Raw genomic sequence first — 24,532 nt, 5'->3', positions numbered from 1 at the left:
GGGCAGGTGCCCTCCCAAAGCCCCCCCAGAGTGGGTTTACACGGGGGAAAACAGGGGAGTCCCTATTCCCGATCCATCCCGGAGCCAGTTCTGCCCCCCCCAAACTCGGCTCCACCCCTCGTGATCCACCCCCTCTCCCCCACTGCCCCCCAATAACCAGGACTGGGAAGAACTGGGAAACTTTCCTGGGATCAGGAGTGGCAGCAGGGGAGGGGGGGACACACGACCCCCCCAAAATCCTCACAGGGACAGGAGGGGTCCAGGCTGGGCCCGAGGTCCCGGGGAGGGGCTGCGGCCGCCGCCGGCTCAGGAGCTCTGTGGGGAGAGAAAAGGGGGTGACAGCGGGGTGGGGGGTCCCCGGGGGGGCACAGATGCTCTGGGGGGACACACGACCCCCTGGGACCCCCCTCACCTTCTGGCGCAGGTAGAAGCCGAGCCCCAGCGCCAGGGAGACGAAGGCCAAGAGGAAGCCCCCGGCCCCTCCTTGGCAGCAATTGCTCAGGCTGATGGAGCCCGGCAGGGCCGGGGCCGCCGGCGGTGTCCGATCCCGGCAGGAAGCGGGGAGGGCCCGGCGGGGTCTGAGAGAAATAAATCAAGGCACATCTCTCTTTCTTTTACCCTCTGGGCAGTGACCATCAAGAGCTGTCCCTGCTTCACAGCAGAAGCTCCACACACCTCAACAAAGTCTGTGGAAGAATCTACTCTATCAAAGTTGGCCCTGGGCTTTTATGCTTATCCAGTGATGGATCTCCAGTCACATATTCCCAGGCCAGTGAGCAGCTGATCTGTCAAACTCTGCTTCCAAAAGCAGGATGTGTGTTGGAAGGTTGGGGAACCAGGTTGGGTTTGGCACAATTCAGCACTAAACCAACCCCTTGGCACCAGCAGTAACTCCCCACAGAGAGCTTGCAGTGCCTGCATTCTCCCATCAGATTCTTTTCCAGGTAGAACATCCTGCTACAAGGGGTCTGTTACCACCCACCCCAGAAAGGGGGGGGTAACCAGGTTCTTATTAATAAATCCCTTGGGGTGGATTAGAGTGAAATGAAACTAAATAATCAGTGTTTGAAAACATATATATGTAGGGTTTATTTTAGAACAATTTTGTTTCAAAGGTAAACAGGTATGTTGCCATTTTGGGTGTTATCATCTCTATCTCTCATCTACAGCAATATGGCATAAAGAGAACCTTTAGGGAAAATGCATAAGGGAGAGAAAGAAAGACAGGATAAGGGTAAGGGAGAGTAAAGGAAAGCAAAGCTGAGAGTGGAAAGATGTCTATAGTCACTGCCCACAGGGTCCAGCGATGGAACTTGGGAGTTGCAGCTTCCATGTCTGTCAGTTGAAGTGGTGGCCTTGATCCATTGGGGGTGGGGGAGGGAAGTCCCCACACTCCAAGAAGTTATGAGTTATTATATCCATGGATGGTGTCCCAGGCCATGCCACAAACCCGCAACATCTCCTGGGCCTGCGCAGAGTTCCCATGAGGGGCCTGGGAAAAGGGTTTTTCCTGCCTTTCAGGATTGGCAGAGGGGGGATGGGCCTTGATGGGCCATCAGAGGTCTAATGCAAAAGTCCTGCAAGAGCCTGCAAGAGTCCCTTGGCAATCCTAGAATGCATAAATCATTAGGTGTTTCGGTCTCTGACAGGTACACAAAGTGTTTCCCCATCCCTCTGCATCATCCACCAAGTGCACCCAAGTCCTTGAGCAGAAACAATCCCATGGGTGGGTTTGCCTTTGCTTGAGTCAGGACTCAACCAAACTATGGAATATGTCCTCCCTATCATATTCCTCATATAGACCACAGGGGTTTTATCCCCTTCAGTGGTATACAGAGGTTCTTTTTGGGCAGGGCCAGTTAGTAGAGTTAACTAACAAGGTTTGTGTGATGCCTTAAAGCTTTCCGGATATTTTTTATTTTAGATTTTCAAAGTAGTTGTGTAGTAAATGTAGATGTTAATGTAGCTGTATTATAAGCCACCCTTTAGCATAGTAGTTTACACAGACCTAACCTTATTACCCCATTTGATATCAAACTTTCTAAATTCCTTTAGCCTGTTTAGACTTCTTTGCAAGGTAGAATTGTAGAAAAACATCTCTATTGAACACCATCACACCCTAGGCCTGGACAACAAGATCCCACAAGAGACAAAGCAACCTTCAAGCCCAGAACTCTGGAGGCGCTCCAAGGACTGTACGTACTGTGAAGAAGATAAAGATGAGGAAGAAGGGGTCCCAAATACCCCAAACCCAATTCCCCAAGGGGCGTGTTGAGGGGCAGAATTGGTCAGAACTGGGGGGTGGAGAGTTCTGGCATTGGATGGACCATCTTCTAAAACTGCAGAACCATTGCCTGGGAGGGCGCGTCGTGTGTGTTCCCCTGGGCCTGTGGGCCTGATTAAAGGACCTGCTCTTTTGAGCTGATCTTAGACACTGAATTGGCCTGGAGTTTTCTCTCTTGAGCTTACAGGATTACCTAACTAGGTGGCTTTTGCTAAATGCACATCCCAAGGTTTGAAGGTCCCACTGCCCATTCCTTTCAAGGTGGTTTTGAACAGTCCACTCTACCATTCAGCTTTCCCAGAGGCTGGTGCCTGACAGGGAGTATGATCCATCCACTCCATGCCGAGCTCTCTGGTCCAGGTGTGCACAAGGTTGTTTTGGAAAAGAGTCCTGCTGTCCAACCCCAGTGTTTCTGGAGGGCTGTGTCTCCACAGGACTTGCTTTTCCAGGCCCAGGATGGTGTTCTGGGCAGTGGTGGGAGGCACAGGGTGTGTCTCCTGCCATCCAGGGGTTATGTCCACCATTGTCAGCACGTAGAGCTTGCCTTGGTAGGTTTGGGGAGTGTGCTGGGATCAATCTGCCAGACCTACCCACATCTCTAGTTCAGCCATCATCCCTCACCCCACAGGGACTTTACCCTCTTGGCCTGTTTGATGGCAACACCTGTTTCCCAGTTCTGGACAACCTGGGTGTTGGTGTCCATGGTTAAATGCAGCCCTCCATCACAAGCCCAGCTGGATGTTGCACCTCTTCCCTGAGGACCTGAGGTGTCCTGGGCCCAGTGAACCAGGAATAATTCCCCCTTGTGTTGCCAGTCCAGCTCTACCTGAGACACTTTCATCTGGTCAGTCCCATCCCCCTGTCCATTGTTGGATGTCCCTCAGGAGCCCAACTCTTGGCTCTCTGTGCATCTCCAGGATGGACTTTCACAGACAACCTCTCGACCCGGGTGGCAGGAGGGCCTACCCTGATAAGGCCTAAAATCCCATCAGACAATGCCAACAGTGCCAGCTCTCATGCAAGCTGTCTGTGAGATCTGAGAGTTACTGGTGGCACCATGGGAATGGTTTTGGTGTTGGATGATGCTCAAACCAGCCTGGTTCACCCAGCTCCAAACACACATCCTGCTTTTGGAAGTTGGATGGGACGTGAAGCTGGGAACTGGCCTGTACATTTGTGAGGAGCAGTCAATCCCTTCATCCTATAGAAGTCCAGTCCTCTTTCATCCAGGCAGGTTCTTCTAACACAGCCCTTCTTGGGGTAGATGTGTGGAGATTCCTGCCTTGGGTGGGGACGCCCTCCAAGGACACTCCTCAAGGCTGAGCAAAAGAAGTCTCCCCATGACCGTTGACCTGGCTGAGTTACATCGTATCTCTACATAATAATTATTTCTTTTCGTTAGTTTTAATATAATTGCTTCAATAATTGCTTCAATCCTATCTTATACTGTACTACTAATAGTTTTAGCCTTTGTATTGTGTAGTAAATAATTCTGATTAAGATCTTTTGTCTGATCATTTTTAAGAATAAATGATTCATTTTATATAAATATTCTCATTTGGCCAATCATTAAAACCTGTGGGACAAAAGTGGTTCAATCCCACTTCTGTAATTCCTTAAATTTAATTTGTTGACAAAATCTGAGGTAAAGATTGGATCCCTTATTCCTTGAGGCTCCGCAGTGGGACAATGGCTCCTTGATTCCATGAGGTTGCACTGTTTCCCAGCGTTCTTTGGCTCCATAAAGCCCTGCAGTGTCACAATGGCCCACTTATTCCATCATTTTTTCCAGTGTCACAATGGACCCTTGATTCCATGAGGTTCCCCAGTGTCACAATGGTCCCTTTGACTCCAGAAGGCCTTGCAGAATCAGATTGACCCTTGGATTCTGTGAGGTTCCACAGTGTCACAATGGACCCTTGATTCCATGAGATTCCATAGTGTCCCATTGGTTCCCTTTGGTTCCAAAAGGTTCTGTGATGTCACAATGGCCCCTTGATTCCATGAGGTTCCACAAAGTCCCGGGTTCCTTTTGATTCCATGAGGTTCCACAGTGTCCCATGTTCCCTTTGGTTCCAGGAGGCCCCAGTGTATTCCAATGGCCCCTGGATTCCAGGAGATTCCACAGCATCCTGGGGTTCTCTTTTCTCCCTGAGTTTTGGCAGTGTCCTGGAGTCCCTTTGTTCCCATGAGGTTCCTTTGTTGAGGTTCCTTGAGTGCCAAAACTCCCTGATTCTTATCCTTCCAACATTTGTGGGCCCATTCTATCCCTGCCTGGGATGGAGCCCCATTGTGTTTCTGCAGGAATGGATCCATGGCCATCCTGCCACTGCACCAATTGAATGCTGCACAAACGTCACTGCAGGCCCGACCCTGGATGCAGGAACAGTCTGGGAACTCCAGGCCTGCTCCCATTCAGCAGAGCCAGTCGGGGTCCCAAAGAGCACAAGTGATTGACTGCAACCCCTGCAGTTCTCTGGCATTGCTGGGGACAAATGCAGGAACTGCCAGGAGCTCTGCAGAGCCCTGACAGTGCCACTGCAATCCCAAGCTGCATTGCCCGGGGCAACCCTCAGCACAGCCAAGGCCACAACCCTTCCTGAAAGGTGTCCCTTCTGGGCAGGGCCAGGGGGACAAACCCCTCCATCTGTCCCTGCACATGTTGTGTCCAATTCTCATCCCCCACTTAGGGACAAAGTCAGCCTACATTGGGTGTTTAGCTTTGCATTTGCTTCACTCTTTTGTGCTTCCAACACACACCCCCCCCAGTCTGGGCAGAGTCTGGCCCCCCAAAGAACACAAGACCTGACTATTTGTGGCTCCTGCTGCAGTGGCTGGAACTTGGGCCACAACCTGTGCCAGGAGCAGAGAGGTCCCTCCCCACAGAAACTTCTTGGCAATGGAGTTCTTAAGAAAAAGGGACAGGCTGTGGGGATCAGTGTCAGGGCATGGCCTGGGAAGTGTTTGAGCATCCTCCTGTTTAACACAACCAGCTTTTTCATCCCTTTTCTCTCTGTTTTCTCACACCTGTTCCTTTACAAACCACCGTGATCTCACCATTTCCCTTCCTTTGGTTCTTCCCAAGAGATCCCACCACAAGTCTTGCCCAGTCCCCAAATGTGCTTTCTTGTTGCCCATCATAAGACTCACACCCCAAACAGAATCCCCCATCCTCAACTGGCAAGGTCATCCTGGGAGGCTCTGCCATTGACCCACTTGGTGAAACTCTCACACAGAGATGCTGGAACTTTATTTGAATTGATTTTTTACCTTTTGGGTTTACAATGGCTTCTCCAAAAACATGGCAATTCCTGTCCTAGCAACAGTAATTCTTTGGAGAAGGAGTTTGGGACTCAAAGAATGACAGAATGGTTTGGGTTGGAAGGGAAACAAAAGCTCAGGTGGTCCAAGTCCCTGGAGAGTGACATCTTCACTAATTGAGGCTGCTCAAAGTTCCTGACCTTGGACAGATCCAGGGATGGGACATCCTCTTCTGTTGCAGTTCTTGCCAGCCCCATTGGTAAGTATTACTTCATTTTATCCAATAGAAAAAAGCTCCCCTATTTCAGTTCAAAGTCATTGCCCCATGTTCTGCCACTACAGCCCTTGGTAAAACATATCCCTGTGACTATCTTAGACCATGTTTTCATCTGAAGACACCTCGGAGAGTGCTCAGAGATGTCCCAGGGTTTGGAGGTTTTAAACATGACCACTCTACAGGGGCAAAGGAGTCATGGGTTCAGTGGTGTGCGGGCAGAGGACAGCAGAGAAGAACCCTGGGAGTGCTTGAAGAGTCGCTTCAGAGAGGGGGGATGCTTTTGTTGTAGCAGAAAACAGCATGAGAAAGAAAGAATTAATGCCAAGTGCAGCTGGGGAGGTCCAGGCTGGCACAAGGAGAAAAGAATTTCCCTCCAAGGGCAGTGCTGTGATGCAACACATCACCCAGAAGGAGTCTGGATGAGCCCAAGGCTTTGTGTGTGCAGGAAGAGCCAGGGAGGACGCAGAGATGTCAGTGCAGGAAGGTGCCAGCCAGGTGGGGCAGCCGGGGGGATGACGACAGCCTGCAGGGAAAGGGGCAGGGCATGGACACCGTAGGACAGCCTGGGCTGGAGAGGAGACAGGCATGGGGAGAAGCTGAAAGGCCCTGACAGAGCCACCTTCTGCAGGCCTTTGGCCAGGGCTGCTGTCTGTGCCCCTGATGCCAGGAGGAGGGGAGTGCCCCTTGCAGCCCTGGGGCCTCATGGCCTCCTTGTCCCTGCTCAGTAGCCTGGCAGGTGCCACCCCATGGTCCTGCCCTTGGCATTGCACATCCCACATCCCAGTGCCCCAGGAAGAGCCCTGAGGAATGAGGCAGGGACAGGATCTGCCTTCCCAGGGGCTGGGGGTCAGGGCTTGGCCCATTGGATTAATGAAATACATCCAGGTTTCCTCAGCATCAGAGCCACCTTTCCCTTACTTGTCCATTCTTGTCATCACTGTCTGCAATTTTCTGTTCCAACTTGAATCTGGGGACACTTTCACAGTTGTGTCCCACATTGAGACCTAGTAACAGTACAAGAAACTTCAGTATTTCAAACTCATTTTGAGTTCTTGAAAAGTTGTTTGAACTTCCTCTCAGGGACTGAGTTTCACATAAACAACACAAACCCCCTCTGGGGGTCATTAAAGACCTGGAGCTGTTGCTGTGCTGCTGAGCTGGGCCGGGCTCCTGGCACACAGGGAGCTCCTGGCAAGCAAGAAGAGCTTCAAAGAGACAGCTCTGCTGGTGAGCAGCTCCTCTGCACAGCCCAGCAGGGCTGAGGGCACTGCCTGCAGCACCCAGGGCACAGGAGAGAAGGCAGAGAGATGAGAGGCAGCCTGGGCTGGGAGGTGACTGAGCTCTCACTACAGGAGAAACCTTCCCAGGATTTGAAGGAAGAATTCTCTGGCTGTAGGAAAGTTCAACTTGCCCTCCTGGAGGCATCTCCTAAAGCTGGCACATCCCACAGCTTCTATGATCTTTCAGCAGGACACTCCCAGTTGCTGCAGTGCAGGGGAAGTGGCCACATGGCAGAGCAGGGCAGGAGCTGCAGGCAGCAAGGGCAGAGAGGAGAAGGGAGCAGGAGGTTCAAGGGATCCTGGGGTGGGAGGACAGGGCAGAGCTGCTCAGGGCAGGAACCTTGCCAGCCCTTTGCCATGGTCAGGCTCTGGCTGCAGAGCAGTGCAGGTGAGTTCCTGCAAGTGCCTCTCCCAGCTGCCAAATGGCAGCAGTGGCAGGAGCTGTCAGGATGGCTCTGCTGGATTTGCTGGGGTGCAGCAGGAGAAGCTGCTGCAGAGCAGGACTTGCTGCTGCCCCCTCAGAGGCCCAGGGCCAGAAGGTTCCCTGTGGCAGGGCTGGCTGTGGGGTGGGAAGGTGGGGGTGCAGCCAGGGGTGCCCAAGGCTGTGGTGCAGAGCAGGGTCCTGTCCCCAGGGCTCCATGTGCTGGGCAGGGACTCTGCTGCCTGCCAGGGTCAGCTCTCAGCCCGGCCAAGGAGCTGCCACGGGGCTGGGGGAGAAGGGCTGTGGGGAAGGAACAACTCTTGGGAGGGCAGAGCAGGGCATTGTCCTTCTGATCTCCAGTGTGCTGCAGGGATGAGGGCTGGTCACAGCTCCAGATCAAAGCAGGAAATTTCCCAGAAGGTATTTGCAAGAGGCACAGACAGACAGGGGGGGTACCTTAAAGAGAATGAACCAGTTCTTTCAGTGTTATACTCTGGGTTGTCTGGGTGCTGACTGCGACAGAGAAATGAATCTCTCAGCGCAGGAGGAGACACTGAAACTTGAACTCTGTTAGGTTAGAGGGGATTGAACCTGACAGTATCAGTCATCAAAACTGTCTTATAGAGGCATCAGTGTCACTTTTCCAGCCTCCCCAGGGTTGCTCTGGCATTGCCATCAGAGCCTGCCCAGCCAGGGATTCCCCTGGGCAGTGCCCTGTGCTGCTGGGAGGGCTCTGCAGGGCAGAGCTGAGCCCCCAGGGCTGGGATGGGCTCTGGTAGCACTGGCAGGGCCCAGCCCTGGGCCCAGGGAAGCAGCTGCTGGCAGGGACAGCTCCAGGCAGCAGAGCCCTGGGCAGGGAGTGGGGGGCAAGTGCCCCCAAGGCCTGGGGGAGGGGGTGTTCAGGCAGCTCTGGGGGCCCTTCCCTGCTGCTCTGCTGGGCACTGTGTGCTGGGCAAGGAGCTGCCTCTGCCTGGAGAACATCTCCCTGCGGGACCCTGCCCTCTCTGCTGGGTCTGTGCTGCTGGGTTTGGTGCTGCCCCCAGCAAGGCCCAGCTTTGCCTGGGTAGGATCCTGGGCAGGGCTGAGCCTTCTCTTGGGGGTGGGCCCTCTCCTGTCCCAGCCCTTGGCTTCTCTGCAGGAGGGTTCCTGTCCTGCTGTGTCCAGCACAACTGCAGTGCTGGCCTGGAAACACCTTGAAATGCTTGGCAGCACATGGCCAGAGCTCCTGCCACACACAGCCCTCTGCCAGCAACTATTAGAGAGAAAAAAATGATTTAATCCTTAAATTAATTGTATTGAAATCTGGAGTGATATTGTCAGAGGTGTCTGTCCAAACTTTTCCCTGTGGCTTCCTTTGCTGAGCAGACCCCGTGCTAAGAAGCAGCAAATGTCCAACAGCAGCTCCCTCACCCAGTTCATCCTCCTGGCATTTGCAGACAGGAGGGAGCTGCAGCTCCTGCACTTCTGGCTCTTCCTGGCCATCTCCCTGGCTGCCCTCCTGGCCAACGGCCTCATCCTCAGCGCCGTAGCCTGTGACCACCACCTGCACACCCCCATGGGCTTCTTCCTGCTCAACCTCTCCCTCACAGACCTGGGCTGCATCTGCACCACTGTCCCCAAAGCCATGCACAATTCCCTCTGGGACACCACAACCATCTCCTACATGGGATGTGCTGCACAGGCCTTTTTGTTTCTGTTCTTCGTCTCAGCAGAGTATTTCCTCCTCACCATCATGTGCTACGACCGCTACGTTGCCATCTGCAAACCCCTGCACTACGGGACCCTCCTGGGCAGCAGAGCTTGTGCCCACATGGCAGCAGCTGCCTGGGCCACTGCATTTCTCAATGCTCTGCTGCACACAGCCAATGCATTTTCCCTGCCCCTGTGCCAGGGCAATGCCCTGGGCCAGTTCTTCTGTGAAATCCCTGCCATCCTCAAGCTCTCCTGCTCTCACTCAGGCTACCTCAGGGAAACTGGCATTCTTGTGATTACTGCCAGTTCATCAGTTGGTTGTTTCATTTTCATTGTTTTCTCCTATGTGCAGATCTTCAGGGCTGTGCTGAGGATCCCCTCTCAGCAGGGACGGCACAAAGCCTTTTCCACCTGCCTCCCTCACCTGGTCGTGGTCTCCCTGTTTGTCAGCACTGCCATATTTTCCGACCTGAAGCCCCCCTCCATCTCCTCCCCATCCCTGGACCTGGTGGTGTCAGTTCTTTACTCGGTGGTGCCTCCAGCATTGAACCCCCTCATCTACAGCCTCAGGAACCAGGAGCTCAGGGACGCTCTGAGGAAAATGATGACTTGATGTTTTTCAGAAGCAAAAATGTTTCTGTTTTCTGCTCCATAACATTCAGAATGGATGGCCCAGCCTTTCTTCTCAGGTTTTTTATGGCAATAATTTGTGGGAGTTGTTCTCTTTTTTCTTGTAATATTGTTTTCTCCAAAAAAAAATGTTATTCTTCTTACCCTTTCTAATTCATTGTCTACTATTGAATTTGATTCTGATACTGCCTAGATGAGGAATTGTAATGTATGCATTTCAAAAAACCTAATTCTCTTGCAGAAAATTTTTGGTTGAAATCCTTCATTGAAAAATCCTTTGAAGTAGCAGGGACTGTCCCTGTGTGCAGACGTGACAGCCAGCATGAGAATCAAGAAGTGAAAGCCCTGAGAAAAGTCTAAGATGACCTTGTGTTGTTTTCTCTAGGCTGTGATTTACTGCCCAGAAATGAGCTCAGCTATTCTGTTTGCATTCTTACCATATGTGGGTGTGTAAAGGAGTTCCTTAAAACTCCAAGGTCTGTGTGTGTGCTGTGTTAACAGGCCGGCCTGAGTAAGTGATGGATGTGTGACTTGCTTAACCACTCCCAGGTAAATGTGAATGATATAAAAACCCTGAGTGATGGATAATAAAGTGATTTCTGTCCACCAAGTCAGGAGTCCATAATCTTCATTCCATCTGTAAATGGCACCAGAACATTCCATCTATACAGTTGCAGAGAGAAAAGGAGTTCCACCACAGCAGCACTGCCAGGGAGAACGACTTTTCTGAGCTGCTCTCTTTCAACTTCCACGCTCTCCTTCTGCACCCATGTGTAAGACCTGAGCAGTTTGATATTGGGGTGTAGAGATGTAACAAGAACTAATAGTCTTTGCAACAAAATGTGTCATAGAAAATTACCGTGTGCAGTTTACAGAAATCAGCCAAGCAAGGTGAGAGAACAATGAAGAAGGGAGCTGAAGCAACAGGTGTATATATAACCAAGAATACTGTCTCAAAGAAGTTCATAAGGCAGTCACCTGGATTTTTGGGGACTCCAAACAGAGAAGACCACCAAAGACACTTGATGAAACCCCTCAGAGACCTTACAAGGATATGTATATATCTTAATAAATTTTGGGAGCTGCAGGTCTGCTGTGTATGTGAATGCCATGAATATGAAACAGGAATGCAGGGAACAAAAAATGGATAACCATGTAATGCTGACATAGCAGCAGGAGTGAAGATACCTCTGTGTTCACTTTGGTGAACTGATTCCCAGGACACCTGGTTTGCTGAAATCATGCAGTGTGTTGTAATAGAATTGCCTGCCTACTAAAACTCACAAATCGAGTCTTAGAGGTTTCTTTAAGAGCTGGTTTTAGGCAACAACAGTGCTTCATGGCCCCTCACAGCCCCTTACAGCCCCTCACAGCTCTCACGGCCCTTCACAGGCCCTCATAGCCCCTCACAGCCCCTTACAGCCCCTCACAACCCCTCACAGCCCCTCATAGCTCTCACAGCCCCTCACAGCCCCTCATAGCTCTCACAGCCCCTCACAGCCCCTCATGGCCCCTCACAGCCCCTCGTGGCCCTTTACAGCCCCTCACAGCACCAGATGTGGGGATTCTCCCAAAGGAGAAGGGATCAGGGCCTGCTTGTCCTCCTTTTAGTTGGGTCATTTTATAGCAATGAGTAAAGAAAGGTTGAAATGAAACAGTTTACACCATTTCCCTCTGCTTTAATTTGGGGGGGCTGAAGCTCTCTGCTGACGGTGGCCCGAGTGTGACCATCAGTGCAGCCCCCCAGCCCCCTTTGTTCCCCCCTGTCATTCCTGGTTCCAAAGCCCCCCGGCTCTGGAGGAGGCAGAGCTGCAGCGCCGTGGGCTCCGTCCCCGGCCCAGCCGGGGCTCTCGGGCAGGAGCAGCAGCAGCGCAGCCCCTTCCCACCTGCTCTTGCCTTGGCTTTGCCTGGGAAGCCAGAAGCCTCTGGAAATCAGCACAGCCACTGCAACAAGAGCCAGGCCTAAAAGAGTTAACTGAGATATCTTGGCCTGCTAAGAAACCCCAATACCTGTGTTGCTAGAAGAACATTTCAGGAGCACTGGTTAATATCATGTTCTGTTCTGCTCACTGGACCAAAGGACTTATTATAGAGAGGAGTAGTACACACATGGTAATAAATTAGGTAAACTAGACATTTGAATAAGATACAGAAGGCCCAAAGCCAGGGTTTTGCAAGCTTGAAGAATTCAGGTCACCTGACAAAGAAAATTGAAGAGGTCAAATCAAGGAAGATATCCATGGTGACCACCAGAGGGATGAAGGCTTGAGGAGAAGACCCCCGAGTAGAAGACTGTGCATGCCTGGAAAGACTCCACCCAGAAACCAGCCTACTTATTAATATGTATGTTAAATGGTTTAACCATGTATCTAAAGTGTATAAAATGGCTTCCTTTTGCACATTCAGGTAGAGCAAGCTTGTCCAGCGCGAGCTGGCTTGCTCACAACGTTGAATAAACAAATACTTTGCAGCTTAAAAATACAAAATTCTCTGAGCAGTTAATCATATCGAGGTTTTTCAGCAGCAAAGAGGGTTGGGAGAGTTCCAGACTGCTCAGGTTGGGAAGGGGATAGGGCAAGTCCTCCTGCAGTCATTCTCAGGCATTGGAAGGACAAGGCAGGGATTGCAGAACCCCTGTGGGATGGAATAGAAGAGGATGTTGTGTGCCCAGACTTTATCAAGGCCCCTGACATGGTGTCCTGTGGTCTACTTATGGCCAGACTGGTGAGAGCTGGACTGAAGAAGTGGAAGATGTGGTGGGTGGGAAGCTGGTTGAATGAAGAGTGTCAAATAAAATCCATGGTACAAAGTCCTCTTGGCAGCAACTTCTGGATGAAATCCCTCAGTGATCAGCCCTTGAACACCACTGTAGAACATCTTTATTATCTCTCTGTACATTGGGACAAAATGTGTTTTCAAGTCCTTTGTGAATGATGCCAAATTTCAGGGAGCCCTTGAGCAACCTGTCCTGGTTAAAAGACATATTGGGGCAGAAACTCCCATAAAATGAATTCACTCCTCTTTTATTCCCCACCACTACAGGGAGACAAAATACAAAGAGGTATAAGTGAAAAAAAATAACAGTTCACTGACAAGAAATACAGCAGCAAAACCAGCAATACCAACAGAACAGTTCAAAGCTGCAACAGAGAAATTGCCTCCTCTCTCCCCCTGTCCCAACTCTCTTTTGTAAACAGATGAAAACAGGGATCAACATGTTTCCCTTCTCCCTTTTCCCCCTGAATGAACAAAGAACAAAAAACCAAAACCATGGGAAAGAGGGGGCAAAGGAAAATGTGGGAAACTCTCTCATCTCAGATCAGTTGTGCTACCCAAGAACACGCTGACTCCAGAGGTGTCCAAGCGGGGCAGAGCCGGCGACTCCGGTCCGTGCGGCGGCGGGGGGGAGGCAGCGGCTCTGCTTGATTCCATGGAGTTCTGGGGAGGCACAGTGGGTGCCATGAGACTCTTCAGTATCACTGTGGCCCCTTGTTTCCATGAGGCTCTGAAATGTCTCAGCATTCCTTTGGTTTCATGAGGTCCTGCAGTGTCACAATGCCACTTGATTCCGTGGCATTAGAAAGGATCAGAATGGCCCCTTGATTTAAGGCCAACTGCACATGGGGCTGCCTTGGGGGGAGTGTGGACACCCAGACAAGGGAGTTGTCACCCCCCTGGACTCAGCCCTGGGGTCACCACATCTGGACTGGTCTGTCTGTCTGTGAGGTTCCCCATTCTGGAGGAATGAGGAAGAACTGGAGAGGGTCTAGAGGAGATCTGACAGGATGGAGCTTTTCTCTGTATTGGAAATAGAATGAAATCTCCACAAAGAGCAGCACTGAAGGTTCAGACTGGAGGTGAGGAAAAAGAAATGTCACTCAATGGGGACCCTTGTGCTGCAAGAGGTCACCCAGAGGGAGTCAGGATCAGCCCATGGCTTTGTGTTCCAGGGAACAGGCAGAGCTGGTGCAGAGCCATCAGGGAGGGTCTAGAAATGCTGCTGGGAGGGGGTGGGAAAGCAGGAGGGGTGTGTGCAGCCTGCAAGGCCAGAGCAGCAGCAGGGCCAGGGCAGGACAGCCTGCAGGAGAGATGGCCAAGGGCTCTGGCAGGGCTGCAAGGCCCAAAGGCACCCAGGCCTTTGTCCCCTTGCCTCTGGCAGCTGCCTCTGCCACTCAGGCCACCACAAGCAACTTGCCTGGCAGGTTCTGCACTTGGTTTCTGCCTCGCCCCTCCCTCAGGAGCCTGGCAGGGGTTGCCCAGTTTTGGGCCTTTGTTGTTCCTCCCCCTCCCATCCCAGTGCCCCCCAAACAGCCCTGAGCCAGCCGGGAGGGACAGGATCTGCTGGGTCAGGGCCTGGGGCTCAGGCCTTGGCCTTTGTGCTCCACAAAACCAAGGCAGGCTTTGCTCAGCATTGCAGGGGCCTGCCCAGAGCCTTTGTCTGCCTGCACTCCTGGCCTCCAAGGAGCTGCTCCAAGGAGTCCCTGGGGAGGCTTTGGCAGTGCCTGCCCTCCGTGGGGCCCAGCAATGCTTCAAGGCACTTGCAGTTTGGCTTCTGACTTCTTCAGCAGCTGCTTCAATCTTCTCTCAGTACCTCAGGATCATGGGCTGGGCTGCAAACACACTGTGGGGCTCATTAAAATCCAGAAATCCCTCAGGATCTTTTTGTTTTCCTTTAATTGTCTTCAAGGCAATTTCAAAACAAGTCTTCAAATTTTGTACTTGTTTTGTTTTAATTCAATGATGGCTATTTTTTAGTTCAGAGAAGAGGTGATAGAGGTGTTCTCCAAGTGATCTTGATGCTGAGTGTCTCCTCAGGAGATCCACACTGACCCTGGATGATCAACCTTGCTCCTCACCTCCCAGCCTCACCAGCTCTGACATGACCCATCTTGGACTGACAGCTGATGCAACTCCAAACACACTGTGGGACCATTAAAACACAGGAAAACAAATTATTTCCCTTTCTTCTAATTGTCTTCAAGTCATCAAGATTTCTACAGCTAATTAGAGTTGTTTTGTAGTTTAGCTAAGGAGGAAGATTTTAAAGTGGACGTCATGAAAAATATATATTTTTTGATGAAAGAGAATGATTTACACAGAGTCTTGGGTCAGGGTGCAAAGGATTTTGATCCAAAGACAAGGGGGCAAAAGAGATTAGTAGCACTTAATCATTGACCTATTGAACAATTATCAAGTGGTTCAATAGCATTTGCTACAATTTAAACAGTGACTGAATTATAGATTCACAACATTCCAACCACAGTCAATTCACACCCACACCCAGGCAGAGATGTGTGGACACATCAAGAGCTGGGAGTGGAAAAGTCCCTCTCCCAAATTCTCCTTGTTGTCAGGGAAACACTCCCCCAAATCCCTTTGTGTTTGCCAACACACAAGGGTCCCAGCTGGAGGAGTGTTTGTTGAGGGGGATCAGAATTGTCCTGGGCATCACTGAGGGTCTTTGGAGTGTTGCAAACTGGAGGGTTCCCGAGCTGGGAGAGGCTGCCAGAGGTGTCCCACTGAGAGGGAGGTGCTGGGGAGCTGCTAGGGCCTCCCTCAGCCCCGCTGGTTGTGGGCTCACAATGGGACTGGCTTTAGTGATCTGCTGAATTTCCATCCTGGTGTCAGGAATGACTGGAGTTTCCAAACTATTTGGGAATTGTATCCAAACTGTTCCATTTGGGCTGTGATTCAGGCAGGGAATATTCCAAGGCTTTCATGGGATGACTGATTATCCTGTGTTCCCCAGATGTTCCACTCTGGATTGTTCCCACCTTTATCATCCAGGAGCACCTGGTCCAGTCCAGTGACACTTCCCCACACCCTGGTCCAGTACAGATGCTCTTCATTGCTCAACTGGTTTGGTCAAGGCTTGTCAGGAGCTCCTGAGATCATACCTGTAAGAAGGATGGGCACAGACTTAGTTGTAATAAGACAAGTGATAATGGTTTTCAACTAAAAGAGAGCAGATTTGAAATAGATATAGGGAAGAAATTTTTTACACTGAGGGTGGTGAAACACTGGCACAGGTTGCCCAGAGAGGTCATAGATGCCCCAGCCTTGGAAACATTCAAGGTCAGCTTAGAAAGGGCTCTGAGCAATCTGATCTAGTTGAATGTAAACCTGTTCACTGTGGGGGGGTTGGACTAGATGTCCTATAAAGGTCTCATCTGATTCAAACTATTTCGGATTCTATAGTTCTTATTCTACAGAGCCAAGGTTGACAAGGATCACACAGGTTTCAGACCCAGCTGAGCATCCCCTTTGATGGCCCATCTGGCAGCTCTGCTAAAAAGCTGCTGCAAAGAATCTCCAGACCTAAAGGAGCTTTTGTGCTGGGCTGAGCTGTGGCTCTCAGGGCTGGGGGTTGGCTTTTGGCTGCCAGGTGCCCACCAAGGCTCTCTCACTCCTCCTTCTTCTCCAACCCCCTTGGTGCCTGCAGGGTTGTTTCTCCCCCATTGCTCTCACTCCTCTCTGGGTTCCAGCACCCTGGATTTTATCCTTTCTCCAAAGGGTTGTCTCAGAGGTGCCTCTGGAATTGGTTTTTGGCTCAGCTTTGGGCACTGGCTGATCTATTTTGGAGCCACCTGAAACTGGCTCTCTCTGACACAGAGTCAACTCCTCATCTCCTCTTCCCTAAGGGAAACCTGCAGCCCCCTCCCTGCTACCAAACCTGATCCACAGGGTCATTGAAGTGCCCAGGAATACAGGAGGTCATTGATCCCATTATTCCTCAGGCTGGTTAAACACGACTTTTTCCTCTTCCTGTCCCTGACTGCAGGTTCTTTCTGTCAGAGCAGAGCTGGGCTGGACCTCAGCTGTGCTTTGCTCCAGAGCCTGCTGGGGTGGGGGCAGATGGCAATGGAAGAGTTGGGTTGGACTGGATGATCCTTGTGGGTCCCTTCCACCTCAGCATATTCTGTCATTCTGTGTTTGTTTGGGTTTGGTTTGGTTGTGTTTGGTCTTTTTCCCTCCTTTTGAATTGCTTTTCCTCTGACCCATGAGTTTTTTCTTCATTGTCCTGGGCCTTGCTGGGCACCTGATGGTAAGACTAGTTTATCCAACTCACTCATCTTGACCACATTTTTTGTACAAGTCACCATTAACTAGAGGAGGTTTCTCACAGACTCGCTGCAACTTGGCCTCATCCACAAAGGAGTGGAAAGTGCATTTCATCCCATCACCCAGAGACATAATAAAGATGTTCCATAGGAATGGTCAAGGGCTGGTCCCTGATGGATGTCACCTGGGAGTTGCTGCCAAGAGGAATTTGTCCCATGAGTTTTGACCCTCATCAGTCATTCAACTTCCCCCCCACCACATGTTTCACTTGTCCAGTCCAGCTGTCACCAGTCTGGCTCTAAGGAGACCACAGGAGACCATGTCAAGGGCCTTGCTGAAGTCTGGGCATACAACATTGCCTTCTTTTCCCTCCCACAAGGGTTCTGCAATCCCTGCCTTGTCCTTCCCATGCCTGGCAATGGCTGCAGGAGGACTTGCCCTATCCCCTTCCCTGCAGAGCCTGAGCAGTCTGGAACTCTGCCAACCCTCCTTGCTGCCCTGTTTGCAGACTGGTTCTATGTCTGCCTTTGCCAATGCCCCAGGAAGCTCTGGGATGGCTCTGGCCTTTGCAAGTGTTTGGGAGAGGTCTCCCAGTGACACTGCCCAGCCTTCTCAATATCCCTGACTCCAAAACCTTTTCTATTATCCCAAGGGTCCAGTCTAGTGCTCAGGACACAACACATATTCTCATGGTTCTTCAGGAAAAAATTAGAAGTGATTTCATTATAGAGGTCAACTGGTGGAGCAGCCCAGTCTGGTCTGGTCCCACAGCAGTGCCCAGCCCAGGGTGCTGCAGAGCTCTGGGCACTCCCCCCACAGCCCCAGCCCCTCTGAAGGGCACAGCAGCCTCTGGGGCACAGAGAGGAATCTCAGCATCCCCATCAGCTCAGGGGCTGGACACTCAGCATGGCAGGAGGAAATGGGGGTCAGGGAAACTGCAGGGGCCCTGGTGTCACCTCCAGGAGATGCCCAGCACAGCCTGACTGTGCCCCTCAGTGCCAGCCCCTCTGCCCAGCCCAGCACAGAGTCCTGGCCCAGGGACAGAGCAGCCTGTCCTCAGGGGGGCTGCAGAAAGAGGTGTCTCTGTGTCAGGGATTCCTCTCTGCAGGCCCAGAAATGCTGCCTTGATCTTCTCCAGGGACATCCCTTTGCCCAGGTCAGTGTGCCCAGGCTGCCTTGGCCAGTTGCAGATCCCAGCCTGGGATCCCTGCAGGGCCCTGAGCTGGAGGTGCTGCTCTGCACAGGGAGGGGCTGTGGCACCCTGGGCTGAGCCTGCACTGGCCATGCTGGTCAGGGTGGGGAGCAGACCCAGCAGGATGGGGATCACTGCTCTCCACCCTCTGCCATAGTCCTGGAAGGCTCAGTAGCCAAGAACAAGGCTGGGCAGGACCATGGGCTGTTTCTAATGGCACAAAGGGCAGGGCAGGGCTCCACTCCATGCAGCCTGTGGGCTGGAGAGTTCTTCAGGACACCCTCCTGGAAAGCCCACCCCTGGCTCTGGTACAGCCCTCCCTGAACTGGGGAGGCACAAAGGGGAGTTCACTGCGGGTGAGATGAGTCACTGGCCAGAGTCCTTTCTCTGTTCCTACTGTGTCCCCTGGGGTTGCAGAACTCTCCTTTACCAGTTCACAGGCAGATTTAGGACTTGATCTCTGGTGACTCCACCCTGGGCAGGATTCTGCTCCAGGGCTCCATTCCCTGCTGACTGGATGGGACGGGCTGTCCCTGCAGATCCTCTGTGCTCTCCTGCACTGCCTGAGTTCCTACAGACAAGTCCTCACCTTCCATCAGACCCTCACAAGCTGCAGAGCCCCAGGCAGGTGACTTGGAGACCATTTGCCACTGGTCACCAGCACAGAACATCTGAACCAGCCCTCAGTCCCTCAAGTACCCCAGTGAGTTGCTTTCCTCACTGTTGTTGGAGGGATAATCTGGAAAAAAGAATTCAAGTCCTTTATTATACTCCGAGTTTGTGATTCCTCGTGTACAGAATAATAAAGGCAGGAGGTTTGACAAAGAAGTTGCTGCAGGAACTTTTATTTTGTTTAAATGCACACAGAGAATGATTCCTCATTTACCCAATTGCAGGTCAAAACAAATAAGTAGAGAGTGAATTAGGTATGGGATATAGAATAAATTTCTGTGTTAACTTTAAAAGAGGAAAAATATAAGAAATTCCCCCCCCCCCCAAAAGTCTCAAAAGCTTTAGAAGGCAGTCTGGGCCACTAAAGGGTTACACAAAGAGTGTTCTGCAGTAGAAAAGACGCAGGTTTTTACTCCTGAAAAACATCCAGTCATCATTTTCCTCATGGCATCCTTGAGCTCTTGGTTCCTCAGGCTGTAGATGAGGGGGTTCAGTGCTGGAGGCACCACCGAGTACAGAACTGCAACCACCAGGTCCAGAGATGGAGAGGAGATGGAGGGGGGCTTCAGGTAGGCAAATATGGCAGTGCTGACAAACAGGGAGACCACGGCCAGGTGAGGGAGGCACGTGGAAAAGGCTTTGTGCCGTCCCTGCTGAGAGGGGATCCTCAGCACAGCCCTGAAGATCTGCACATAGGAGAACACAATGAAAATGAAACAACCAAACACTAAACAGGCAATAACCACAATGAGCCCATTTTCCCTGCAGTAGCCTGAGTGTGAGCAGGAGAGCTTGAGGATGGCAGGTATTTCACAGAAGAACTGGCCCAGGGCATTGCCCTGGCACAGGGGCAGGGAAAATGTATTGACTGTGTGCAGCAGAGAATAGAGAAAGCCAGTGGCCCAGGCAGTTGCTGCCATGTGGGCACAAGCTCTGCTGCCCAGGAGGGTCCCGTAGTGCAGGGGTTTGCAGATGGCAACGTAGCGGTCGTAGCACATGATGGTGAGGAGGAAATACTCTGCTGAGATGAAGAAATAAAAGAAAAAGAGCTGTGCAGCACATCCTGTGTAGGAGATGGTTGTGTTGTTCTGGAGGGAATTATGCATGGCTTTGGGGACAGTGGTGCAGATGCAGCCCAGGTCTGTGAGGGAGAGGTTGAGCAGGAAGAAGCCCATGGGGGTGTGCAGGTGGTGGTCACAGGCTACGGCGCTGAGGATGAGGCCGTTGGCCAGGAGGGCAGCCAGGGAGATGGCCAGGAAGAGCCAGAAGTGCAGGAGCTGCAGCTCCCGCCTGTCTGTGAATGCCAGGAGGAGGAACTGGGCCATGGAGCTGCTGTTGGACATCTTTTGTTTCTTGGCATAGGACCTGTTCAGGAAAGGAAGACAGTTTAGACAGACCTCTATGAAAAAGCCACTCCATTTCTAAAAGAAATCCATGTGTCAAATGTCACCAAATACACTACCAAGGAGTCAGGTTTGCTCTGCTGCAGTGAGACATGGAATTTTTTTGGTAGAGTTCTCATACACACAAGGAATGTCAGATGTAAGCGACTTTGAATACAAAAGTTCCGTCTCTACACCCATGAATCAGAAGAGCTGGGGCTGCAGAGCAGAAGCTTAGTCTCAGCTTAGAAAAATTTTGCCTGTGTTTTCTGTTTTCACCATCACACCTGGAAGGTTCTTTTCCACTGCAGGAATCCTCATTTCTATGGCCCAGCACACAGTGCCCAGTAGAGCTGCAGGGAAGGGCCCCCAGAGCTGCCTGAACGCCCCCTCCCCCAGGCCTTGGGGGCACTTGCCCCCCACTCCCTGCCCAGGGCTCTGCTGCCTGGAGCTGTCCCTGCCAGCAGCTGCTTCCCTGGGCCCAGGGCTGGGTCCTGCCAGTGCTGCCAGAGCCCAACCCTGGGGGCTCAGCTCTGCCCTGCAGAGCCCTCCCAGCAGCACAGGGCACTGCCCAGGGGCATCTCTGGCTGGGCAGGCTCTGATGGCAATGTTAGAGCAATCCTGAGGAGGCTGGAAAATGACACTGATGCGTCTGTAAGACAGCTTTGATGTCTAATACTCTCAGGTTCAATGCCCTCTAATCTAACAGAGTTCAAGTTTCAGTGTCTCCTCCTGTGCTCAGAGATTCATTTCCCTGTCACAGTCAGCACCCAGACAACCCAGAGTATAACACTGAAAGAACTGGTTCATTCTCTTTAAGAATGTCTGTCTGTGCTTCTTGCAAACACCTTCTGGGAAATTTCCTGCTTAGATCTGGAGCTGTGACCAGCCCTCATCCCTGCAGCACACTTTGGAGATCAGAAGGACTCTGCCCTGCTCTGCCCTCCCAGGAGTTGTTCCTTCCCCACAGCCCTTCTCCCCCAGCCCCGTGGCAGCTCCTTGGCCGGGCTGAGAGCTGAGCCTGGCAGGCAGCAGAGTCCCTGCCCCAGCACACAGAGCCCTGGGGGCAGGACCCTGCTCTGCCCCACAGCCCTGGGCACCCCTGGCTGCACCCCCACCTTCCCACCCCACAGCCAGCCCTGCCACAGGGAACCTTCTGGCCCTGGGCCTCTGATGGGGCAGCAGCAAGTCCTGCTCTGCAGCAGCTTCTCCTGCTGCACCCCAGCAAATCCAGCAGAGCCATCCTGACAGCTCCTGCCACTGCTGCCATTTGGCAGCTGGCAGAGGCACTTGCAGGAACTCACCTGCACTGCTCTGCAGCCACAGCCTGACCGTGGCAAAGGGCTGGCAAGGTTCCTGCCCTGAGCAGCTCTGCCCTGTCCTCCCACCCCAGGATCCCTTGAACCTCCTGCTCCCTTCTCCTCTCTGCCCTTGCTGCCTGCAGCTCCTGCCCTGCTCTGCCATATGGCCACTTCCCCTGCACTGCAGCAACTGGGAGAGTGCTGCTGAAAGATCCTGGAAGCTGTGGGATGTGCCAGCTTTAGGAGATGCCTCCAGGAAGGCAAGTTGAACTTTCCTACAGCCAGAGAATTCTTCCTTCAAATCCTGGGAAGGTTTCTCATGTAGTGAGAGCTCAGTCACCTCCCAGCCCAGGCTGCCTCTCATCTCTCTGCCTTCTCTCCTGTGCCCTGGGTGCTGCAGGCAGTGCCCTCAGCCCTGCTGGGCTATGCAGAGGAGCTGCTCACCAGCAGAGCTGTCTCTTTGAAGCTCTTCTTGCTTGCCAGGAGCTCCCTGTGTGCCAGGAGCCCGGCCCAGCTCAGCAGCACAGCAACAGCCCCAGGCAGCCCTTTCTCTGCCCCTCTGGGCTCCCTCCAGCTGTCCCTGGGGCTCCAGGGGAACCTGCTGGCACACAGCTGAAGGAAATAATGATGTGCCTTCTCTCAGCTGGGCACAGACACTTCTTTCAGCACTGTCATTTCTCCAAACAGACTCAGAGTTAAGTCCAAGAGTCCCCTTTTCATGTCCCATCATTAGACAGGAAACCCAGACAGTGCCCAGGAGGGATCTCCTTCCCCTGCACTGAGGGAAGGGACTCAGCTGAGTCAACAGAGGTGTCTCCTTGTGGCTCTGCAGACCTGGGGCCAGGAGGACACTCAGCTCCCTCCACAACCCCCATGGGCTGGGATTCCTCCTGCCCCACTTCAGTGGGCCCAAAACAGGCCCCTACAGGTGATTCCTTGTCCCAGCTCCCATGGCAATGAATGGAGACCAAAGCCAGGAATGACCTGCTGGGACACAAAGCCCTGGTTCCTCCTGAGGGGCCAGAGGTGACCGAGATTCCTGCTGGGAACTTCAGGCTCCAGTGGAGCAGTTCCTAGGGACAGGGCAGCAGCTGTGGGATCTTCTTGGAGGCTGCTGGGACATTGCTTTGTCCAACTTCAGTGGCAGAAGGGGCCCACATGTAGGACAGGGGAACCTGTCACTGTTCCTTCTGTCCAGGGCAGCCCATAGAGGTGTTCAGGTGTCCAAATGGAGTCAGGTGGCACAGGGAGAGAGGTCTCTCTCCTGTTCTTTATCAGGGTATTTTCTACGTGTCTTTAGAGTACAATGGCAGTTGTCTCCTGGACATCCCTTCAATGGTGAACCTAATTCAGGGCATCTGAGCCTGGACTGAACAGCCAAAGAGGGGCCTGTAGTGCCAGGGGAGGTGCCAGGGCTCTGCAGCACAAGTGCAGCAGCTGCCATGGACAGCACAGGGCCTGTGCAGGAACCCCCTCCCCATTCCCAGCAGTTGTGTGACAGGCACCACCCAGGGCTTCTCAGACACATTGGGTGCCTTTGGGGCAGGGAGTGAATCCCAGCCCTGCAGGGACACAAAGGCTGTCCCTTCTCTGCCCAGCCAAGGCCGGGCCAGGCACGAGTCCAAATCCCATCAGCCCAGGCTGTCCACACTTGTTCCCTCCCTCTGCTGGCTCTTCTCTCCCCCAGCATTTCAGCAGCATGTGCTGATCTCCTCAGGGATCAGGCCTGGGATTTTCCCCCTGGGCCTGAGTCCCAGCACGTCCACCCCCAAGGCCATTGTCAGCAAAGCCTCTGCACAGCCCAGCTCTCGGGGCTTTCAGAGCAGCTTTCCCCACTGCAAGTCTGTTCTTACCCCGGTGCCCCACTGAGGGGCTGCAGCCAGACAGGCCCCAATGCCCTGCGTGTGGGGCACAGGCAGGAGGAGCTGCAGCCCCAAGTCTCTCTTCATTCCACTTGCAGGCAATAACAGCCCAGGCCTGCTGAGACAGTTCCCAGGTTGCAGGGCTGTGATGGGCTGGGAGAGAAGGCCAAGGAGACACAGAAGAGAAAGAGCAGGAGAGAGGTGTCCTCAGCGGGAAGGAGCTTCTTGGAGCTGTGGAGCTGCTCTAGGGGGTGAACAACTTGGGTGAACTTTTGTGGGTGAGGGTCAGAGGAGAGAGTGGTTTGGGTGACATTGTGGAGTGAGACAAAGATCCCATTCAAGTTGGCTTTGATAACCCTGGAATTCACTGGAAAGGCCTCACGACAGAATGCAAAGAGTGCCAGAGGTTTGTGCAGGATCTTGGTGAAGACACCCCTTGGGCCACAGGCCTTTAGAGCACAGCTGGCAGGTTGGTGGACAAGAGGGAGACTCATTTGCATCTGCTTCTCTCCAAGAGGAACCAAGAGGTTGCCATGGTAACTGACTGTAGAAATGGGAATGTATGTTGTTTGCCATGGTAACTGACTGTAGCAACGGCAATGTATGCTTGTTACCATGGTAACCGACCATAGGAATGTGACTTTATGATGGTTGCCATGGTAATCGAGCATAGCAATGCAAATCTATGATGGTTGCCATGGTAACTGACCGCAGCAATGGAAATGTGTCATGGTTACCATGGGAAACTGACTCTAGCAACTGGAAGTATGGTGGTTGCCACAGTAACTGACTATAGAAATGACAATGTATTGTGGTTACCATGGTAACGGGCTGTACCAGTGGGAAGTATGGTGTTTGCCATGGTAACTGACTGTAGCAATGGGAATGTATGTTGTTTGCCATGGTAACTGACCGTAGCAACGGGAATGTATGTTAGTTGCCATGGTAAACAATCATAGCAACGTGACTGTATGATGGTTTCCATGGTAACTGACCATAGCAATGCTAATGTATGATGGTTACCATGGTAACCTACTGTAGCAATGGGAATGTTTGGTGGTTCTTATGGTAACTGACTGTGGGAATGAGAATGTGTGCTGGTTGCCATAGTAACTGACCGCAGCAGTGGGAAGTATGATGATTGCCATGGTAACTGACCGTAGCAATGGGAATGTATGATGGTTGCCATGGTAACTGACTAGAGCAATGGGACTGT

The 24,532-nt window shown here is 52.3% G+C and overlaps 1 protein-coding gene across 1 annotated transcript; it reads right to left on the bottom strand.

Annotated features, from left to right (window-relative positions):
* Window positions 1–19,112: 19,112 nt before the first annotated feature.
* LOC127461940 (olfactory receptor 14J1-like) lies at window positions 19,113–19,778 on the bottom strand. The gene has a single exon (XM_051770142.1). It carries the CDS (start codon window positions 19,767–19,769, stop codon window positions 19,113–19,115), a length of 657 nt encoding a protein of 218 aa, XP_051626102.1. The 5' UTR covers window positions 19,770–19,778.
* Window positions 19,779–24,532: the final 4,754 nt, after the last annotated feature.

The sequence above is a fragment of the Manacus candei genome, unplaced genomic scaffold (genome assembly GCF_025592945.1).
Source record: "Manacus candei isolate 608988 ecotype Guabito, Panama unplaced genomic scaffold, ASM2559294v1 h1tg000115l, whole genome shotgun sequence".
In the NCBI taxonomy this organism is placed as follows: Eukaryota; Metazoa; Chordata; class Aves; order Passeriformes; family Pipridae; genus Manacus; species Manacus candei.
The sequence above is the reverse complement of the archived record's forward strand: the minus strand, read 5'-3'. Positions and strand labels throughout refer to the sequence as shown.